We start from the raw sequence: 22,425 nt of genomic DNA, 5'->3' as shown, positions 1-22,425 counted from the left end.
TATATAGTTTCTATATAAAAATTTTATTTCTATATAATTTCTATATAAAAAATTTACTTTTTGTAAAAATTTTTATAGAAAATAATAGATTTGCAATAGAATTTTTATAAAACATGTTTCAATATATATTATGTTACATAATATATAAGATATAATATAGAGTAAAAGCGGGTCAAACCGATCATACTATTTTTTCGATCACTGATCGAAAAATTGAAATAAAACCGGAACTGATAGGAATATTTAAAAAATAAAAACACCAGAAAAAAGAGAATCATCTCCTCTATTCAAATGTGTCAAAATAAAATCATTTTTCAGTCATTTTATTTTAAGTTTAAAAGAGAGTCGTAAAAATTTGCTTTTTTCTTTTATTTGCTATCGTAATAATTTGGGAACCATAATTCGTTTAAAAATAATTTTACCTCTATCTTGTAGAAAATTTAATTTTAATACCGATTACATAACTTTTTTTCGTTTTATATTTAAAAATTAGACAAAAAAAGTAAGAAAAAGTAAAATTAAATTTTTTCTGGTAAAACCGATCATTCACATATTTACTTTAAATTCCTTTATTAAGTAGTATGTATATTTTTAAATTAGGTACCTAGGTGAATTAAATTATTGGATTTTCTCATGTGTTAGTTTCGGGTTCTTCCTATATAAAGTTATTTTACAAAAATGACTCAATGATATTTATTAATTATTCACTTTCAAGATGACAACAAGTAAAAAGTCATACAATGAAAAAGATATAGAAGCTGCGTTAAATGATATAAAAGAAAAAAATACTTCAATCAGAAAAGCTGCATTCAAGTATGGCATTCCATTGCCAACTCTAATAGGTCGCAAGAACAACAACAATGTTAGCTTCAAGGGATCAGGATCAACAACCGTACTCTCACAGCAAACAGAGTCAATTATGGTGCATGCGTTTAAGTTCCTATGTAATTGGGGTTATGGTTTTACACGAAATGATGTCATAGACTTTGTATGCGGTTACCTTCTTCGTACAAATCAATCAATTTATTTTTTTCAGGCCTATAAACGGCAGGCCTGGCAAAGACTGGTTTTATGTATTTATAAACCGATGGTCTAAAGAAATTTCCACAAGAAAATCTCACACTTTAGCATCTGCCAGAGCCGCTTCTTGTACGCAAGAAATAATTGATAATTATTTTGAAGTTGTCACTAAACAATATCAATTGTCTGGGATAACTTCTGGTTGTCACATTTGAAATTACGATGAAACGGGTTTTTGTGGTGATCAAGGCAAAGCAACTGTAGTATGTCGAAAAGGTGCAAAGCGTGTTTTGAAACTGTGCGGCTGTGTTGCAGTGGTTAAAGCAGGAGATCCAGGTCCGAAACGAGCTCTGGACATATTTTCGCGTCACGGTATGGAAGAAGGCGTAAACTTTCTGGTTAAATGCACTTTCACGGTGCTGTGACAAGACCATTAGGACTTCTTGGGGCACCTAAAAATTAAAAAAATAAAATTTAAAACTCACTGGTAACAATGGAAAAATTCATTATACAGTGAGCGATTGCTGTAATGCTGATGGATGCTTTACACCACCATTCGTGGTATACAAAGCAAAACGAAACTTTAGAGCTGAGTGGGCTTTAGGTCGTTCGACTGGCACCAAATATTCAATTTCTAAATCTGCTTGGATGGAGGATGACACATTTATTGAATTGTTGAAGGAAGTGTATATACCAGAATGTCAAGCTATTAGTGGTACTCATATTTTACATCTTGATGGACATACGTCTCACGTCAGTTTAGCAGCTGTATTGCTATGTCGGGAAAACAATATAATTTTGATTTGTCTACCAGCCCACTCATCTCACATGGCGAACAATAAAGTCTTTAGCATTATCTTCTGAACCAGCAACAGCAGCTTCGAGATTCGACAAGTACAGAGCACTACATGAGAGAATGAAAATCGAAATGGAAAATGAGCTCAAGAGTTTTTTTAAAGAAAAAAATCTGTCTCATGTAAAAGAATTGAGGCAACCTAATATTCCAAAAATTGCTGGCCAATGTATTAAAAACACGGTGTTGCAGATTATCTCAAAAAAGAGAAGAAGTTAAGCAACTCAAATTAGCTAAAAAACAAGCTAAAAAGCATAAAACCATCTGCAAACTCAAAATGCCATTGTCAAACCCTGCAGAAAAAGAAGTAACTCAAAATATAGAATTGATTACAACACCTTTAGCCAAAAGAAGAAAAGTTATTAAATGCAGAAAGTGTAAAAAAGAATTACATTAGGACATGCTCTGCAACAAAACATGTTTGCCAAAAAATTTTGTAATGGGTTCAGATTTTTTTTTGTATTAAAAAATGTAAACCTTAAATCTTTTATTATTTCTGTATGCTATATAAAAAATCTAAAGCATATTTCTGTATGCTATATAAGAAAAATATACATTTACATATATAAAATGTTAAATTTATTAAATGTATCTTATATTGATCGGTTTTAACAGACTTTCTGCCAAAAGCAATCTTTTTTTTCTTCTAGTTTTCATATTTTCAAATACAATTAACAAAAAAATTAATAAATAATGTGCTTGTTGGTATTTTTTATCTTATTTAAAAAAAAAAAGTTTAAAAAAATAATAAAGTTACTTAATTTTTATTGTTCGGTGATCGGTTTGCCCCGCTTTTACTCTTTATGATCCACTAATGTTTACATGAAATACAAGTTCTATTCGTTTAATAAGTGAACTATTTTGTTTTAAAAACACAAAATTTTCATTAAACTAAAAATGCCTTTTAAAATAATAATTTTTTTTAAAGATAAACTGAATTAGCAAATATACAATTATATAATCGTTTAATAAATAATTAAGCGAAATTAGAACTTCACAATAAGTATAAATATTATAAATATAAATAACTAATAATTCACATTATTTACAAACGAGTAGTTTAAAATGTCACTGGCTTAAAGCAACTATTTTGTTAATAAGCTTTTGACAATGCCGACTTCCATTTAAGCTTATGTTACTTCGGAACGATGACATACGTGAAATGGTTACACTACCAGAACTAGATTGGTCAACTAACTGATTTAGTTTGCCATGAATATCTAATGCCAATAAAATCTAGAAGGAAAAAAAAATCGTGGCGGTAAAAATATATTTAAAATATATAATAAAATAGGTAAATAAATAACGAGATACAAACCTTTTTACATTGAGGATTCCTAAAATATAATCTAAGAGCCCACAAAGCCACTTCTTGAACGTTAGTATCGTTATCGTTAAATGCCAGGTCTAGTAAACTAGAAAGAAAAACTACTCATAAACTTTGTTTATACCCCTCCAGTCTTTAATTTTCGAATTCTTAAAGTTTCATAACAGCGCGTATTTTAAAACCAACTTTAGATTAATCAGCTTTGAAATGTTAGCTGAAGTGGAAATTTTCCTATACACGATTATTACTTTCATAGCCTTGATTTTAGGAGATCAATACAATGCTTTGATCCCTTATAACAGTGGGTGCACTTTTATTTCACAGCTTAGTAAGTACTTTGTAACAAAGTAACATTACGTATAAAATAATAAAAACTGAATAATTGTGAGATAAAATTGATAAAACAGTTAAACGAGAATTTACAAAACTTCAGCTACAACTAATCATAATTAAATTAATTATAACTAACGCATAATATTCTTCTTAGAACAAACTTTGACTTACAGTGAGTAAAGTAGGTAGTTCATGTTTTTTTGTTTTGTTTTTTGAGTACTTGACACAAAATTACTTAATGTACGCGAAGCTGTCACAAACATGAATACGTGCAGAGTGTAATATTGTAACTCACTTCAATAGTGTAAACATAGTAGTTGTTGTTATTCATTGTGATAAGTGTAAAATTACTATTAGTTAATTTGTAAAAAGAATAACTGTTTGCAAGTTAGCGAGATAAAGTAAAATAAATACGAACCCATCTGGAACTTTATGTTCCACCAGTAGAGGAAAAAGTGCCGGCGAATGTCTAACTAAATTGCCAAAAGTACCTAATAAAAAAAATTTTAAAGTTAATAATTTTTTTCATTATTTCCATTTTAAGCAATAAATGAATCAAGATTACTTGCAATATTCAAACGGACTTTTGCAACTCCGTCCTTCATCAAATGACAAAATACTGGAATAGCAAAAGATAACTGACTATACAAGCTGTCATTGTGATAAGCCAAGTTTCCACACAAGAATGAGCAAGACTAAAATTAACCACAAAAGCTGAATTACTGAGAACACAATTATATAAAACTTAAAAAATCATATGCAAACCTTCCTAAGAGAAGCATCTTGATTTTGAAGAATTGATAACAGAAGAGGAATCAATTTATAACTAAACATGTATAATAATTAAGTATTAAAAAAAAATTAAAGATCACATACAATATAATATACAGAAAGATCTATACAATAACAAATTGGCACATTGGTTTTTTTAAATAACTTTATTTCAAAAAATATTAATATAAATAATAATATAGAACTTTAAAAAAAGAAAAACCATTGATATAAACAATAATATGAAAATTAAGCCAATATCATATAAAAAAAAAAAAAATTAAATGTGAGTGTAGTCAAGTCTTTTCTGAATTTTTAAAGCTAACTTTTGTATAACATTAGAATCAGACAATAAGTAGTGCAGACTGATCAGCAGTGCAGCCACCCATGCATTTTGCTTAAAATTTTGCATAATGTGATAAAGCTAAATCAGATCAAAATATATATTTATCACACAGTGATATTCGTAAATAAATGGGACCAACCGCTAAATTATAAAGTCATTGAGGTTTACTTCGTGTTTGATATCCATTCCACTTGTTCATTGAGGTTTACTTCGTGTTTGATATCCATTCCACAATAAAATTTTTATTTTGTAATAACTGCCTACATTTCTGAAAAACCGCAAGTGACTGTATGAGAGTTCTACTTGCTCTTTTTGTTTGCAGCAAAAAGCTTTGCCATTGTTTTACAACTAAAAAGATTTTGTAGTTTTTCGTAGTAAACTCTTCACATTTTGAAAAAAAATTTTAAAATTAGAGCCCTCTTTTTTGCAGTGTTAATTAGAAATATTTAATTGTTTTCTTTTTTGTTTCTTAAACGTTTTTAATTTTATTTTTTAGGATATGCCTAAAAACAGTTGATCTGGAGTAAACTGCTCAAAAGCAGTTTGTCAAAAATAGCTTTTTTGATGTTCTTGTTAAAGTATTTGTACAAACATGATATAAATTTTGATCAGCTTTTTTGTTTGTTTATAATATAAATTTCTCAGAAAAAATAATATAAAAAAATTAATGAACTGTCTTGTTGTGAGCAGTGATTTTGTTTTTGTGCCAATTTTTATTATTATATAAATTTATGTTTTTTATATATGCATTTTTTAATAAAAATCATATCATAATATCTATATATATGTTATTATTATTATTTTATTCTCATTATATTTAAGATAAAATTATACCGCGCAATTGGTTCATACAAGTAACTAGAGTAACGCAATAAATTCCCAATTAAACTACAGGTACGCACAACAACTTTTGAATCTTTATGGCTCAACAAATCAAACAATGAAGAAAAATCTAAAAAAAATTTGAATGAAATTATTTAATTTCAATTTTTTATGTAATCTTGTTCTGAGCACTTATATATGCATGATGTCACTGATGATGTCATACTGAAATAGAGAACTTCAAAGTTTAAGATTAAATTTCAATATTTTATGAAAAATGAGTATTAAAATAGATGGCATTTTTTGACATTTTTTGTAAATTACTTTTAGAATAATTGAGAAGGGTGCAACCTAATATAAATGAAAATGTTTTCAAGAAAACTTTATTTAAAACATGAGATTTTATACAAATAAAAAAACAAAAAAACAATTAGTCCACATAAATCTTAAAAAATGAAAAATTATATGCTAATTTCAAAATCATTTTATATCAAGGTTATTTTCACTAAATTTATATGTCAAGAATACTTTTTTTTAAAGTTAAACACAAGGAATAAACATTTTTTTGTATTTTAAAACATTTTGACAAAACACTTTGACGAAAATAATATACATCAAAAATTTCTTTTGAACAAAATAAATTTTAACTAGTTCATGCAAAAGTTTTTATTTGTCATTCATGAATATATATATATATATATATATATATATATATATATATATATATATATATATATATATATATATATATATATTAAAAAAAACAAATAAATTGAAAAGAAAAACGTACTTGCATGCGTGTATATATATATATATATATATATATATATATATAAAATACGTATAAAAAAACTAACAAATAAAATTGAAAAATAAAAATGCATTTGCATGCGTGTGTATATATATATAAAATATGTATAAAAAAAACTAACAAATAAAATTGAAAAACAAAAACAGTATAAAACATTAAAAACAAAATGCAAACCATTCTGCATAAAAAAGAAAGAAGATTCAAAACAATTAAGTTTACATTTTTGTGGTAATTTAATTAACATTTAACTTGCAATTAACTTAATGGTTTTAACTTTTAGACAACACAGAAATGTTGGATGAAAGTCAAAGTAACTAAAAGTGATATATATATATATATATATATATATATATATATTTAAATATATATACACATATATGTGTGGGTGCTTTTTTGTGTTTGTTTATTTAATATATATATATATATATATATATATATATATATATATATATATATATATATATATATATATATATATATATATATATATATGTATATATATATATATATATATATATATATATATATATATGTATATATATATATATATATATATATATATATATATATATATATATATATATATATATATGTATATATATATATATATATATGTATATATATATATATATATATATATATATATATATATATTTCGGAGCTGTAACCACCGGGACGGGGGAAGGGAGGGGTAGGGGCAGGGGGGTCTTAGCCCCCCTGTCCCCTATTCATATTATAATATACATATATATATATATATATATATATATATATATATATATATATATATATATATATATATATATAATAATATAAATATAACATGTATAATATATATATATATAATAATATAAATATAACATGTATAATATATATATATATATAAATATAACATGTATAATATATATATATATATAAATATATATATATAACATGTATAATATATATATATATAACATGTATAATATATATATATATATATAACATGTATAATATATATATATATATATATATATATATATATATATATATATATATATATATATATATATATATATATATATATATATATATATATATATATATATATATATATATATATATATATATATATATATATATATAATGCATATATATATGTAACATTTAAACAAAGTTTTATTGTCACCTCAAATTTAAAATAAAAAATTATCCTATGATTACACAGGCCTGCAAAATGAGAGTCATAACTTCCTCTCTGGAATTTGATAGCTGATTCTAGGGTATTTTGGTGCGCTGATTACGAATATGTACTTAGTTTTTCTCTATCACCTCCAGATTTTTCAAAAAAGGCACAGATAGAAAATAGCAAAAAAACAGAAAATTTCACATAAAAAAATATATATTTAAAACAGAACATTATTTTTAACTTAAAAAACTACTAAAATATAATAACAACTTAACACTAGTCTAAATAACATTTAAATTTCATTTGTGGAACCTGGTCCTTTTCTCCTGGAAGCTTCGGTTGTGCGATTTTCGCTTAAATTTCCGGTTTCGATCGTCGCGCTTCAATAACCAACAATAGTCCGCCATCATGTTGGTATTCCATCTTCCTTGATACCAGACTTCAAGCTCTTTCAAATCTTGGTGAAATCTTTTGCCTTGTTCTTCGCTAACGGCTCCTAGATTTTCTGGGAAGTAATCAATATGAGAATTTAAGAAATGAAGTTTAATGCTCATATTACAACCCATTACACCCAAATTGGAAATCATTTTGGCCACTATTTCTTTATAGTCGGAGCTTTTATTGTTCCCCAAAAATTTTGTCACCACTTCCTTAAATGACTGCCATGCTTGCAACTCGATATCATTAAGTTTTTTTATCAAACTTTTCATCAGACATTAATTTCCTAATATCAGGGCCGATGAAAATTCCTTCTTTTATCTTAGCTTCTGATAAAGATGAAAAAACTGAATGCAGATATTTGAAGCCTTCCCCCTCTTTATTTAAAGCCTTCACAATATACTTCATTATACCCAATTTGATGTGCAATGGTGGCAGTAAAACTTATTCTCTGGGAACCAAACTCTGTTTAAGTACGTTTTTGAATCCTGGGGTTAGTTCAGTTCTTGGAGTCCATTCCTTTTTGGTTCAATGATGTTGTTTATCCCGGCTATCCCACTTGCAAAGAAAGCACGGGTATTTTGTATAACCACCTTGTTGGCCTAGTAGCATGCTTATGATTTTCAAATCTCCACGCAACATCCAACCGTGTTGCTCATAACCTATATTAGTCAAAAGCTTTTCCAAATTTTCATAACATTCCTATAAATGGACAGAATGTGCAACAGGTAACAAGGCATATGTATTCCCATTATGCAGAAGAACTGCTTTCAAACTTCTTTTTGAGGAGTCAATAAACAATCTCCACTCATTAGGATCGTATTCAGTGTCGTACATTTTCGTTAAGCCTGGAATATCTTTACAGAACACTAAATCTTCATCTTCAGCGAAGAATGGAAGAAAATCTTTTTCTCTGTGACGGTACCATGAAAATGAAGTACCAGGTGCCAGCATATTTCTTTCTTTTAATCGTGATCCGAGGAGTTCCGCTGCATCTTTGGGAAGATTCAAATCTCTTGTCAAGTTGTTAAAATGTGACTGTGAAAAGAGCTGACAAGCGTCAGAATCTCCATGAAATTCAGGATCAGATTGGTGTACATCCTCTTCCTCTATATCATAGTCAGAATTTTCAATTTGTAGAGCTGGAACCGGGGGCTGCACCATTTTTGAATCGCCAAATATTGCAGGCGTAACTGATGACACGTTTGGATAGTTTATGTCCCTTTTATTTTTTGAATTGTATCCAGTTATGTCATAACAACAAAAGTAGCAATCTTTAACATGGTCGTTAGGCTCTCTACATAGCACAGGCGAAACGATTTTGAAGCTATTTTTCTGTCCTTTTGACCACTTGCGAAGTTCTAATAAACAAGTTGTACAAATTTTATGAAGTGTCCAAGTTTTGTCTTGGTTACTTAAAACGAGTCCAAAATAACTTTTATAAATATTTTTTACAAAGTCTGTAATACTGTTTCATCAATTAGTAATTTGTAATACAAATTACTAATTGGCGTTAATTTCTATGTTCCCTTACACTAATTATATGAAATAAAAATTGAGCTGAAATAAATTAATAAAGTTTTAGACATTTCAAAAGGTAGGCGCTCAAACATTTTAAAGCAAAATCTTAAATATTCCATATCAAAAAATCCTGATGTGATGGATTTTTTTTATTATTTTTCTTGTAATCAGCACATCAGAAACTATAAAAAAAATTACTCAGATTCTCAGATTTCAAAGAGGAAAACCATTGCAGGCCTGTGTTATTAATGGTTGTTTTTATAGTTTTTCAAAACGTCACAAAAATAACAACTGACTTATCTTTTATAATTTGCAAATTAAAATGCGAAGTGAAAATACATCAACTGATACAGCCAAGGTGCAGTGGAGTTTACATACATCAACTAATGGCTTTGGTTTAGGTAGACATTTTTACTAAATGATAATATTTATACTATAGTATATATAAATATGCATTTGCAGACTTTTTTTTGCTAACCTAAACCCAAACAGTTCTTTTTGCAAAAAGAAAAAAACAAATCTGTTTAAACCCAAACCCTCAGTCAATGTAGCAGTAACTCCCTTGCATGTTCTCCTTATACAGTCAATGTATGCGTTAAAGCCCCAAGCAACTCCTTATTTCAGTATGACTTCAGAGTGCTGATCTGAGTATGTTCTTATATGTGTGCATGTGTGAATATATAAAATACTATAAAACTATTTATTTACCATTTTTATTGGATACAAAAAGTTGAACAATTAAAGCAATATAATCAGATGAATGTCGGGACATATGACTCAAAGTGGCAAGAAGATCACATAAAACACCAATGTCACCTTGAGCGACTAAAAGGTCTTGTACCACCCGATTAGTGTCTTGAGCAGATAGTAGTAATTGAAGTTGCGGAATAAACATTTCATCAGTTATAACCAAATGAGCAATTAACCCAGACAAAGTCCCAGAACAACTCGGATATATTTTATTTAACAGGAGCAAAGACTTTAACAAAAAGCATTTATGAAATAAACAAAAAAGACGATACATAACAGATAGATCAATATCTAATGTAAATACAATGCAAAGCAAATTAATTATGTTGTGATAAAATATATCTACATTTACTTTCAGGAAGATACATTTATTAGAAAATCTATGTGAAGACCATTTATCTATATAATCCGGCCTTAAGCTTACGCTTAAGACAAAGTACATATTGTGTAAATCAATCTCTGATAAACCAAAAAGACTGTTTGGCCTTTTATATACTAACCTTTGCAGTAAATCAAATAATAAAAATAAACAGTCAAATGATAATAAATTCCAGGCAAACAACTCAATGTTGGGTTCAATGTTTTCATTATCAGTATTCTGTCCAATGAAATATTTTATTAAAGATACTACTTTGTGAAAAACTTTAATTTCATTTGTGTTTACAATTTTTTCGAGCAATAGTACATAACCATCATATTTTCCATGAGATAGTGGAAGTGCAACATCCTGTGTGTCAAATTCATGGGTTAACAAATGTTCAACTAAACCGTTTTCAATTTGTAAATCAATAGACATAGACATTAAAATCCACATGTATGATATTTGTGAGGAATCAGCATTTTTATCAGGGTATAAACAACTTGGCAAGCTAAAAACAAAAAATAAAAAAATCACTCAAAATTTTTATTTAATCCAACAAATCTTTTTCTTAAATAAGTAGATTATTTCAACTTTATTTCATTAATAATTTTTTACCTTTACAAAAGTAAAAAAATATTAATGAAATAAAGTTGAAAAAACTTTATTTCATTAATATTTTTTTAAAATAACAATAACTTAAAACAACAAACATAAAAAAAGAAAAACTTTAATAATTCAATAAAGGAAATTTCCAAAAACAAAATTTATTCATAACTGCACAAGAAATCAAAAAGGAGATGAAAATCATGAGATTTGAATTAGTCAGAAAAACTGATTATTTGTACACAAATTGTGCACAAATAAAAAAAACAAAAATATTACAAATAACTATCTTTTATCTTCCATAGTGAATAAAAAATATTAGAAAATGTTGTTTTTTAAAAAACAACATTTTCTAATATTTTTTTATTCACAATGAAGTATTAGACCAAATGAATGTCTTAGTTCAAAAACAGTTTCACCATAAACACAAGTCGCCAAAGATATTCCAAAACAAAATATTAAAACATTTAAAATCAACATAAAAAAATGATCTTCTATAAGAAAAAAAAATCAAATCAACGGAATCAACAACATTAAGATGCAACAAAAATAAGAAATAAAATTTTAGATTTTGTTTTTCAGTTTAGATATTTGGATTTTCTAAAAAATTTGGTAGAAAACAGACAAAGAAATATCAATAATTTAAACCATGTCAAAATGTAAGAAAGCTTTTAAACTAACTTAATATATTTATTTTTAGCACAATAAAGCAAAATATAATTTATGCAACATTAACTACAAAATCAAATAACTTGACTTGAAAAATAGCTTGAATTGATAAAACTACAATAATAAAACGTATGAATTCTGGATTCTAGCCTGAACATGCAATGATGTGTGGTTAAAAATAATGGATACTCAAAAACAATAAATAAAAAGAATGTATAATTTTTAGTGGTTAATGAAACCCAAACAAAGTATTTAAAACTCTCTATCTTTCCACCCACTACTTCTACTAATCTCTTATTCGCCCATGTATCATGAATACTGTTGTATTATTTGGCCCATGTCCCATGAATAATGTTGTCAAATTTGGGCTGGTTCTTCTAAATATACCTTATTTTAAGACAAGGTCCAATAACATATTGTAAATATAGTTAGACTTGCTGGTACCAAGCTTTAGCCTCTATTGTCTTCATTTTTAGATATTTTGTAGAAAATAATGAAATTTGGCCACTGTTAAATTTTTTTTTAAACTCCTATTAACTGGGGAGATTTTGGGTCCCAAAATTTGGCTCATTTTTTAAAAATATTTGTGCATGGAGTGCAAATGCTACTTTGAAAAACAATTTCAGCAACATGAATTTAAAAGATGCATTCTTTTTTCATTTTTCAGCTACTCCAGATAGATTTCTACAGTAAAAATTAAAATTAAATATAGTTACACTTTTCGTTGTCTAGAAATCACGGTTCAAAACTGATAAATTTGAAATTTTACAAGTACTTTGAGCATTAATATCTCCTAAGGTCATAACTTGTACAGGAATTATTTAATTGTATTTGAAAGCTACTAAGGCATACATTGATTTTATACACAAAACATTATGTGCATACAAGAGCCTGGGACAGAGTAGGCTGCAAAAAAAGGATTTTTGCAGTTAATGCACTTTGTTAGATTACCCATAAAAATTGTAGCCTTAGGTCTGCCATAAAATGTATAAGTTATTTGGTTTCCTTATACACGAATCTTTCAATATCTAAAAAATAATCCATGAGTTCAAGTGATAAAAAGCCTACAGAAGTCCTAGAAGTAGTCTTATTTTGCCATGTTTTGAACTTACAAAATACCCTAGCAACTGTATAATTATGCTTAGCAACGGTTACTTTACATCATGAATAATTAGTACTCTAATTAAAAATTAAGGTAAAAGACATTTTTATAACGGAATATATCTACAAGAGTGCTTGATAAGATTAATTTTTTAAGCTTTTTCGACGATAGAAAGAACCAAATATTCATGTTTATATCATTGTTAATACAATGATATAAATTTCAGATGTTTTTTCCAATAAAAACTGATAAGAATGATAGCTGTTTCTTTTGGGAATCAGATTGGGTCCTAATAAAATAGCTAATAATAGCTTCTGCTATCATTATATTATTATTATTGCTACTATTAAAATAGGCTTTGGAGTCTATTTTGACTACAGCAACATCAGCATTTTGAATTTCTTTATCATCAACACCAACAAAACTCCTGATGATACATTTTGTTCCTGCTGAATCTTTATCAGATTGATTTTTTCCATGTGAAAGCTCGTTGTATTCATGCCTTTTAAGGAAGAATTGCTTTGCTTTGCAAGCTTTATAAAGGATTTCTAAGAAGAAGCTTCCATGATAAGATGATGACTTTGTATGATTTTTTGAACAAGAAAATCATTTTTAATTTTTTCAAAAACAACATCAGCAAGACAAAGTACATCAACATCATCAAAACATCATATTAAAAAAACATTTCTCCCTTACTTTGGATATTACACTTTTGCCATTGCATTACTTGAATCTATTGATAAATTTTTTTTTTAATTAATTCACCTCCTCAAGGCTGAGAAAGCCACTACAGATGAGGAGGCTACTTAGTTGTGATTATGAACCCTCTCTTAACTCTGAAGCACGAACCTTGACGAACAAGGTCGCTGCGCGGAGAAACCGCCAGTTGAATTGAAAAAGAAAAAGTTGAGCGCAGTACTACCAGGTACATGGTGGGGATCGAACTGGGAGCCTCTAACTTATGAAGCGAGCGCTCTACCACTACACCACTACTGTATTTAAATACTTGTTTGTTACACTAAAAAAGCTTAGAAAATAACTTTTATCAAGCACTCCTGCAGAGTTTCATTATAAAAATGTCTTTTATCTTAATTTTTAATTAGAGTACTAATTATTCATGATGTAAATTAGCCGTTGCTAAGCATATCTATACCATTGCTAGGGTATCTTGTAAGTTCAAAATGTAGCAAAATAAGACTACTTCTAGGACTTCTATAGGCTTTTTATTTCTTGAGCACATGGATTTTTTTTTCAGATATTGGAAAATTCATGTATAAGGAAACCAAATAACACATATTTCATAGCAGATTTAAGGCCATGATTTTTATGGGTAATCTAACAAAGCGCATTAACGGTAATGGTAACTGTAAGCGCATTAACGGTTTTTGCAGCTTACTGTCCCAGGCTCTTATATCCACATAATATTTTTTGTATAAAATCAATGTATAACTTTCAAAAACAATTAAGAAATTCAAGTGCAAGTTATGGCTTTAGGAGATATTAATACTGAAAGTACATGTAAAATTTCAAATTTAGCAATTTTAAACTGCGATTTCTTGACAACGAAAAGTATAACCATATTAAATTTTAATTTTTACTGTAGAAATCTACCCGGAGTAGTTGAAAAATGAAAAAGGAATGCATCTCTTAAATTCATGTTGCTTAAATTAAAAGAAGCAAATGCACTCCATACACAAATATTTTTACAGAATTTCAGGGCCCAAAATCTCCCTAACAAATAGGAGTTTAAAAAGATTCAACAACATTAATTTCATTATATTCTTCAAAATATCTAAAAATGAAGACATTTTGAAGACATCACTTCTAGAATTTGCCTATATTAGATACTCTTAAGAAAAAACTTTTTTTTGCTGTAATACTTTAATACATGGCTACAAGTACTACTACTGGATACTAATACTACCCCAATAATAATGTATGTAATACTACCCCAGCCTCTAGCACTACTACTGGCTACTACTAGTAACAGCTAATACTGACTTGTACTATTACTGGGTAATAACCAAATTAGGCTCATAACCAAAAACATAATGAGAAAAAACATAAATTCTGAAATGTTTTTTGTTTTATCTAGATAAATATTTTGCTTTTTAAACAATCCAAAACTCTTTCTAATGTTTATTTATGAAATAAACACAACTTATCTCCACACTAGAGGATCCCTGAAAAAGTAGGCATTTTAAAAATTAAAAGGACCAGAATATATTAGTATTGTATCAACCTAAATCTGCAATAAAGCTTAAATTTTTCTTATATCTAAATAAATAATCATGTTATTTAAAACAAACAAACAAACTTACCATTTTGCTTCATTTGTACTGCCCAAAACTTGTATGCATAGTTTTAATAAACTTAATTTCACGCTTTCAAATTTTGATGATGTAAGACAGTTTAACATTTGTGGACATGAAACAAGTACATTTTCTGCTAGAACACTTGACTCTGTAAGTAAACTCAATAATGATGTGACATCCTCAAGATATTTATTTTCATTGAAATCTTTTGTAAGTTGATTTGGAAACCACTTTAGACTTTCCTCTGTCATTTGGTCAAGAAGATCTTTACGAAACACATTATCTATTTGCAAAACAAGTAAAATTAACTTATAGATCAAAGGAATTAAAGGTGGCACTTTCATTAGAGGTTTTAATCTAACAAACATTTTATTGACCACATCACAGGTAAGATATTTTAACACTACATGCGCTATTGTTGGATCTGGTTTGTTTTTATTTAAAACACAATTAAGCATATTAGATTGAATGGATATAAATAATGATTTAATTTTATGCTGTTTGTCAAATGGATAAGCTAAACAATAATCTGCTAATGAAAATATTTTTGAAAGTGTTTGTAGCATTTCTACATTGCATATAGAAGCAAGCAGTAGCAAAATTTCTAACAAATCTTGGTAACATGAAAAATACCATACTTCATTCATATCTGTACATTGTGAAAAATACATAACACCTTCTATCAAAATTGAACAAAGGTCAACAGAATTAATAAAAACATATTTTTGTACTTTATCAACTTTAGAATCTAAGCAATTACAAATTATTCTTAATAGAAGTCGCAGTCTGGAGGCACCTTCCAAAGTTCTAGATTTAATTCTTGATAGTGATTTTGTAAGAGCTTCTTTAAGAGCAGAGCACACATCCAGACTTAACAATACTGCTTGTAAATCATTAATATTATTAGTTGACTTTAATGCACTTGTTTGTTCAAGCAAATTATTCCAATCATCGTCACTATCAATATTCTAAAAATATATTTACATTAACATAACAACTCAAAAAACAAGAAAGAAAAAAATTAAAACAAATATTAAAACTATTCTAACACAAGTGTTAAACTATATAAGGTGTGATCCATAAATTATGTCACGCTCTAGGAGAACTTGTTACTAAAGTGTTACAATGTTGTGATAAGGGGGAGAAGGGGGGGGGGGGGGAAGGGAAGGGAAGGGAGGGGAGATAGAGAAAGGCAGGGGGTCAAAAACAGTAAAAAATTGTGCATGATATACTTTATGGGTGACCCCTGACTTGAAAAATACATAAGATTTAATTGTGATATACATAATGATAACATGTAGTATAAATAACTTTTACATGTTATTACATATAGTATAAATTGTATTTACATATTGCAGTATTTCAATGTTTAATGTTTTTACATTTAGAAGTTGCTAGTTTTAGCACATTGTTTTGTGCTTAAAACAAGAAGTGCTTTGGTGGAAGACTTTCATTAACTAAGTCAAATAACATAAAAAGACATATTAAAAACAGTTTTTTTAACTGAAAGTATATATTCTGTATAAATATCATTTTATAAATAAATAACTTATCTCTCTTAGAATGGTTAAATTTAAAAAAAAAAAAAAAAGGAATAATAATAATAACTTCAAAATCACTGACGTTCTCTGCATTATTTAACTTACTCACAAGTGGTTTTTAAGTTTTAAAAAATAACTTAACTAATATAAAACCATTAGAAGCAAAAATGAGTTTTTTTCTTTCAGATTTAAAAGTATGAAGAAAAAGTTAGATTTTTATAAAAATTTAAAATATTTGTGTCTAATGGAAACATTTATTCAATTTTCACGTAATTATTGATGTAAAATAAATGTGTTAATAAAAATGTGTTATATACACATACATAAAATACCTGCTCAAATTATTATACTCAAAAAAGAAATTTCGAGATGTCGTTAGTTTTTTGGATTTTCTTTGATAGATAAGTGTTATAAGTGTTGATAAGTGTTTCTTTGATAGATAAGTGTTATAAGTGTTGATAAGTGTTTCTTTGATAGATAAGTGTTATAAGTGTTGATAAGTGTTTCTTTGATAGATAAGTGTTATAAGTGTTGATAAGTGTTTCTTTGATAGATAAGTGTTATAAGTGTTGATAAGTGTTTCTTTGATAGATAAGGGTTATTGCCATTCACTTTTTGTTGTTAATGTGTAATTTAACTTCCTGTTATTCATTTTTTGTTTTAGACTAAGAACGTTTATAAAATATACTTTCAACTTCATAAAAGGTATTTTAATAAAACTTCAAAAAAGGTAATTTTAATAATACAAAATTAAAAACTTTTATGCCATTATGCATTGTAAACTTTGTAAAGCTCCCAGCATCCATAATGGTTTCTTTATGCATATCAAGCAGGGGTACCAGTCAACTTTACATTTTACAAGGGACAATGAAGAAAGATAAGTATAAGACTGATCTGCAGACTACACTGATTCTACAGATATGATAGTAGTTTCCTAATAGTGAAAAAATAATTTTTATGAAAGATGATGCCCCCATCGATACTGCAAAACCTATCTTCTTGATTATCCTGGCAACTCTCTGGATATAAATCCCATTAAAAATCTATGGGAGCTTGTCAAACACAAAGTCAGTACTGACATAATAACAAGTAAACAAAAGCTTACAGAACGACTGATTAAAGTGTGGCATTGAGATCCGTATGTTAAAACATTAAGCTCAAAGTGCATAAATAGTATGGCAAGGTGCATCAAAGTTAAAAGGGCTCAAAACCAAGTTTTAAGTTTCATAACATGTTTTGTATATATCAATATATAGAATATATAACAAAAAAACTAATTTATGATTGCCCGTAGTGAACTTTGCACACACAATATATATGTATACAGGGCTCGAATTAGGTGTATCGCGATTGCTTTTCACACCTTCGCAATTAGTTTTTTTTAAAAAAAAAAAAATATTTTGGCAATTTTATTTTTTTTCTTTCTGATTTAGCATTATTTTTACAAACTTTTACTTTTAAAAGAAATGTTTTTGCCTAATTTTTTAGGGGTCATAAAGTACGTCACAATAAATTTATTTTTTGAATAGAAGTATGATCACTTACTCTCTGGCACAGAGATTTTCATTCAACAATTAATATTTATAATATATTAATTGTTGAATGAAAATAACATTTTAAAGTTATATTTAGTTAGATTTACTTATAACTAAATCAAAACATGTTGTAACATAAAAAACTTTTTTTTTTTAAATTATTTTAACAATTAATCTCCAAAAGATCATGAAAAATTCTTTGATGGAAATGAAAATAATATTCAAATGCTACAAAAGTTACAAAACAAAGTTATGAGAAAAATTTTAAAATGTGACTGGTTCACACATAGTTATATATTGACTAGATTGAACTGGCTATCTGCAAAAGAAAGTATTCAAATGAAAATATTAACATTTACACAAGGTATACACAATGCTATTCAACTACAGAAAATGAATGTCTTTCAAGGATTTTGTAAAAAATACAATAAAGTACACTATTACTTTATAAGAAATGCAAATAATTATCAGTTAAGAAACCAGAACAAGAAAAGTGAACAAAAGTCTATCTTTTGCAATGGGATAAAATTGTACAAATATTATAGCCAAATGAATTTAAATCGCTTGACAGAAAGAAATTCAAGAATCAAGCTGTAAAGCTTTTAAAAGAAAAAATATGTTTATAAAAAAGACATGAAGTGTTGTGTACTATTTTTTACAATGATTTTAAACAGTAAATGTAAACAGTAGCTGTAAACAGGCTAGTCATAATAATAATAATAATAAAAACGTGATTTTTTATTATTTTCATTTTATTTAAAGCGATATCAAGATTAAACATTTTCTATAAATACACAAGTTGTTTGAAGGATTTAAAACAACTTATTTTTCATCATAAAATTTATTTGAACAAAAGAATTTTGGTCTTTTAAAATTCTCCTATTCAAATAATTTTGCAATTGAAATTAAAAAGAAAAATTGGGAAAATTTAAAAGAATTTTAACTCTCAATAATTATAAATTTAAATGCAGCGATGTCCCTAATACCCAGTGGCATAGCGAGGAGCATTCCTGAAAGTTAAACGTAGATCTAGCTACAGTAAAAATATTTAGAACAGATTTAGAACATTGTGCAACTGAGGAAGAAAATTTTAATTAAATCGTAAACATTTTGAACAGTTAATTATTTTTTGTTTCTTGAAAATAGTTTGAAAAGTAAAAACTTTCTATTGCAAACATTAAACCAGTAATTGTTGCAAACAGTAATTATTCAGTATAATATATTTCTTTTAGTATATTTTTTTTTTTCCAAAAAAATAATATACTAAAAGAAATATAATATATTGAATAAAAAACTAATATACCAAAAAAAAATATAAAAGAAATATAATATACTAAATAATAAACTAATATACAAAAAAAATAATTCGATTTATTGAACCAAGTTTTTTTTGTCAACTTAAAAACCATTTGAATGAAAAAATTTACCAAAATTTTTAATAGTATCAAGAAGAGATCAAGAAGTAATAAATTAGAAAAAACATGTTATTTAATGTTTGTTTTTTTTTGCTTTGATCTTAATCATTTGGTCAATAGATATACCATGTTTTTGCGCAAATATGATGTTTAACGTTTTATGATTATAATATTTTAATTTATTAATTATAACAATTTAATTACTTTGTTTCATTTTAAACGCATTTTATGTTATTATCGTTATAAACAGTATAAAACAATATCACAAAGTTGTTTTAAATTAACACAACTTGTGTTAATCTGTGACACAAACTCTTTGTATTGTAAAGTAATACAAAGAGTTTGTGTCACAAGCTCTTCTATATAATATTGTCAAAACAACTTTTCAGTATTGTTTTATTACTGTTTTACAATAACAATTCAATACTCTTAAAAAATAACACGTGTGTTTTATTGTCAGCATTAAGGTATTAAATAGTTTTATATATTGTAGTACTTGCGTTTTTCCTATTTTATTTTAACTTTTTTAAGTATCATGTTAAGTAAAAACAATTACTAAAAGTAATAACATGATAGTATTAAATATTTGTTATAATATATGTGTATATATATACATATATATATACACACATATATATATATATATATACATATATATATATACATATATATATATATATATATATATATATATATATATATATATATATATATATATATATATATATATATATATATATATATATATATATATATATATACATATCTTTAAAAACCTTACTTCTTCTCTTGTGTCTTTTTTGCTTGTCTTTTTGGAACTATAGTTTGCTAATAATCTATCATTTTCAGCTTCCCTCCTAAAGTCAACGCTTATTCGCCACTCATTGTTTGAAGATATAGCAACTAAGAAAAGTTAATTAAAAAATAAATAAATTTTAAAGTTATATTAGCATCTAACTAAAATAACTAGCATTGTTTATTTATTGTTGGTCATTAACTGTTTTATGGGTAAATGCTAATTTAAATAAGCCCTAGCAACTAACTTTATTCAAACAGACTAGAAAAACATAGATTAAAAAAATATATATTATTTTTAGTCTGATTTAAGCTAGGTTATTCTAAATAATACAACAAATTAATAAACTTAGTTTAAAATAAGTTAATAGAAATAATAAGTTATTATAAGTAATTAGACAAGTTAATTGAAATTTGATACCAAATAAGAACAACTTAAACTTACAAATAAATAACATAGCTTTACATACTATTTTATAAGCTAATTAATATTTTAACTATATTTTGTTAACATTTATTATTAAACTGTTAATTATATTAAATTATTAAACATATAACTAATTAAATTATTTAATTCTAATCAATTTATTAAATTTAATCAATTTTTAACTAAATTTAAAACTAATTTATAAAGTTGATCTAAAAAAATTTATGCTAACCATTATCAGACTTATTTTTTTTTATGTAAAATCTTCTAAAATGAATGTAAGCATCTTCTTCGTATTACTTTCTGAATTTCACACATCTGATCTTGCTTTGTTTGAGCGATTCTTTGGTTTAAATAGTTAAGCCATATTTATTTAGTTTAAACAGTTAAGCCATATTTCTTTGGTTTAAATAGTTTAGTTATACTTTAATAATTATGTAATCTTGCAGTAAACAAAGATAAAATTTTGTACACTATATTTTGATTTTTTTTTTTTAAAACATTTTTTCTTAGATGGAAAAAAATTTTCAAAAAAGTTGAGTTTGCAGTATTTTACAATCTCCATAACTACGAACCTACTAACTACAATAAATGTAACTAACTACATAACTACACTGTAAATTAACTACAATAAATGTAACAGAAGTGCATCACACAGATCTGACATAAATTGCAACAAATGTGCATCACGCAGATCTGATAATCATTGTGATGGAAGTGCATCACACAGATCTGATATTAAATGCAACAAAAGTGTATCACCCAGATTTAAAAATAATTGCAGCGTAAGTGCATAACACAGATCTAATAATGCCTTTAACTATAATCTTTTCAAAAATGTATAATAATTAAGTAAAAATAATACAATAAATAAGTAAACGCTTCAAAAGTCTAACTTATATTTATTTTATTTTAAAAACAAAACCAATATTAGTGCTATAAATATACATAAATTTAAAAAATATACATAAATTTAAAAAATATACAGTATATATGTTTTATATATACAGATATTTTATATATACAATATATTTTATTTTAAAAACAGATATTAAAAACAAGTTCTACTAATAAAATTTTAAAACCGAAAATTTTTTTTATTTTTTATTTTTGGATTTAGTAAGAAATAGTGCAAAGAAATTTGATTTCACAGTAAATAAAAACAAAATATTTTAACAGAAATAAAAACAAAACAAAGTACAGTATTTTTTATTTATTTACAATTTTTTATTTTATCAAAAGTGTTCAGTAACGTTTTTTTTTTTTATAAAAGGGGAAAACCCAGTTTAACTGTGTAATTGTGTAAATTGTTTGATGTTTAATCCAACTTTCATCATGGTTATTTAGGGATGGCAACAAAAATCAACTTTGACTCAAAGATGATTTTGCAATAAATAGAACTCAACTTTTTATATAGTTAAAAGAATTCTGTTTTTGTGGTCTCTTAATGGTTGTAACGCAGCAAACAGAATATTACCAGAAAACCTCAAAAAAGAAAAAAA

General features: G+C 26.4%; 1 protein-coding gene across 4 annotated transcripts in view; it reads right to left on the bottom strand.

Annotated features, from left to right (window-relative positions):
• Positions 1–2,775: 2,775 nt before the first annotated feature.
• LOC100215129 (serine/threonine-protein kinase 36) overlaps positions 2,776–22,425 on the bottom strand; it is a 44,075-nt gene continuing 24,425 nt past the window's right edge. For 2 of the 4 annotated variants that reach the window (XR_010636837.1, XR_010636836.1), the window contains exons 11-19: positions 20,483–20,604; positions 15,217–16,178; positions 10,119–11,029; positions 5,485–5,602; positions 4,299–4,359; positions 4,103–4,228; positions 3,952–4,024; positions 3,192–3,288; positions 2,776–3,109 (exon numbers count right to left, since the gene is read on the bottom strand). Coding sequence is in view for 2 of the 4 variants with exons in the window: in XM_065791707.1 (XP_065647779.1) it covers positions 2,942–3,109; positions 3,192–3,288; positions 3,952–4,024; positions 4,099–4,228; positions 4,299–4,359; positions 5,485–5,602; positions 10,119–11,029; positions 15,217–16,178; positions 20,483–20,604 (2,642 nt within the window). In the remaining 2 variants the exon portion in view is untranslated. Of the gene's footprint in view, positions 3,110–3,191; positions 3,289–3,951; positions 4,025–4,098; positions 4,229–4,298; positions 4,360–5,484; positions 5,603–10,118; positions 11,030–15,216; positions 16,179–20,482; positions 20,605–22,425 lie in introns of all 4 variants that reach the window. The other 2 variants (XM_065791707.1, XM_065791706.1) reach the window with 1 other exon arrangement.

The sequence above is a fragment of the Hydra vulgaris genome, chromosome 02, assembly GCF_038396675.1.
Source record: "Hydra vulgaris chromosome 02, alternate assembly HydraT2T_AEP".
Taxonomy (NCBI): domain Eukaryota; kingdom Metazoa; phylum Cnidaria; class Hydrozoa; order Anthoathecata; family Hydridae; genus Hydra; species Hydra vulgaris.
This window is presented reverse-complemented; position numbering and strand designations above follow the sequence as displayed.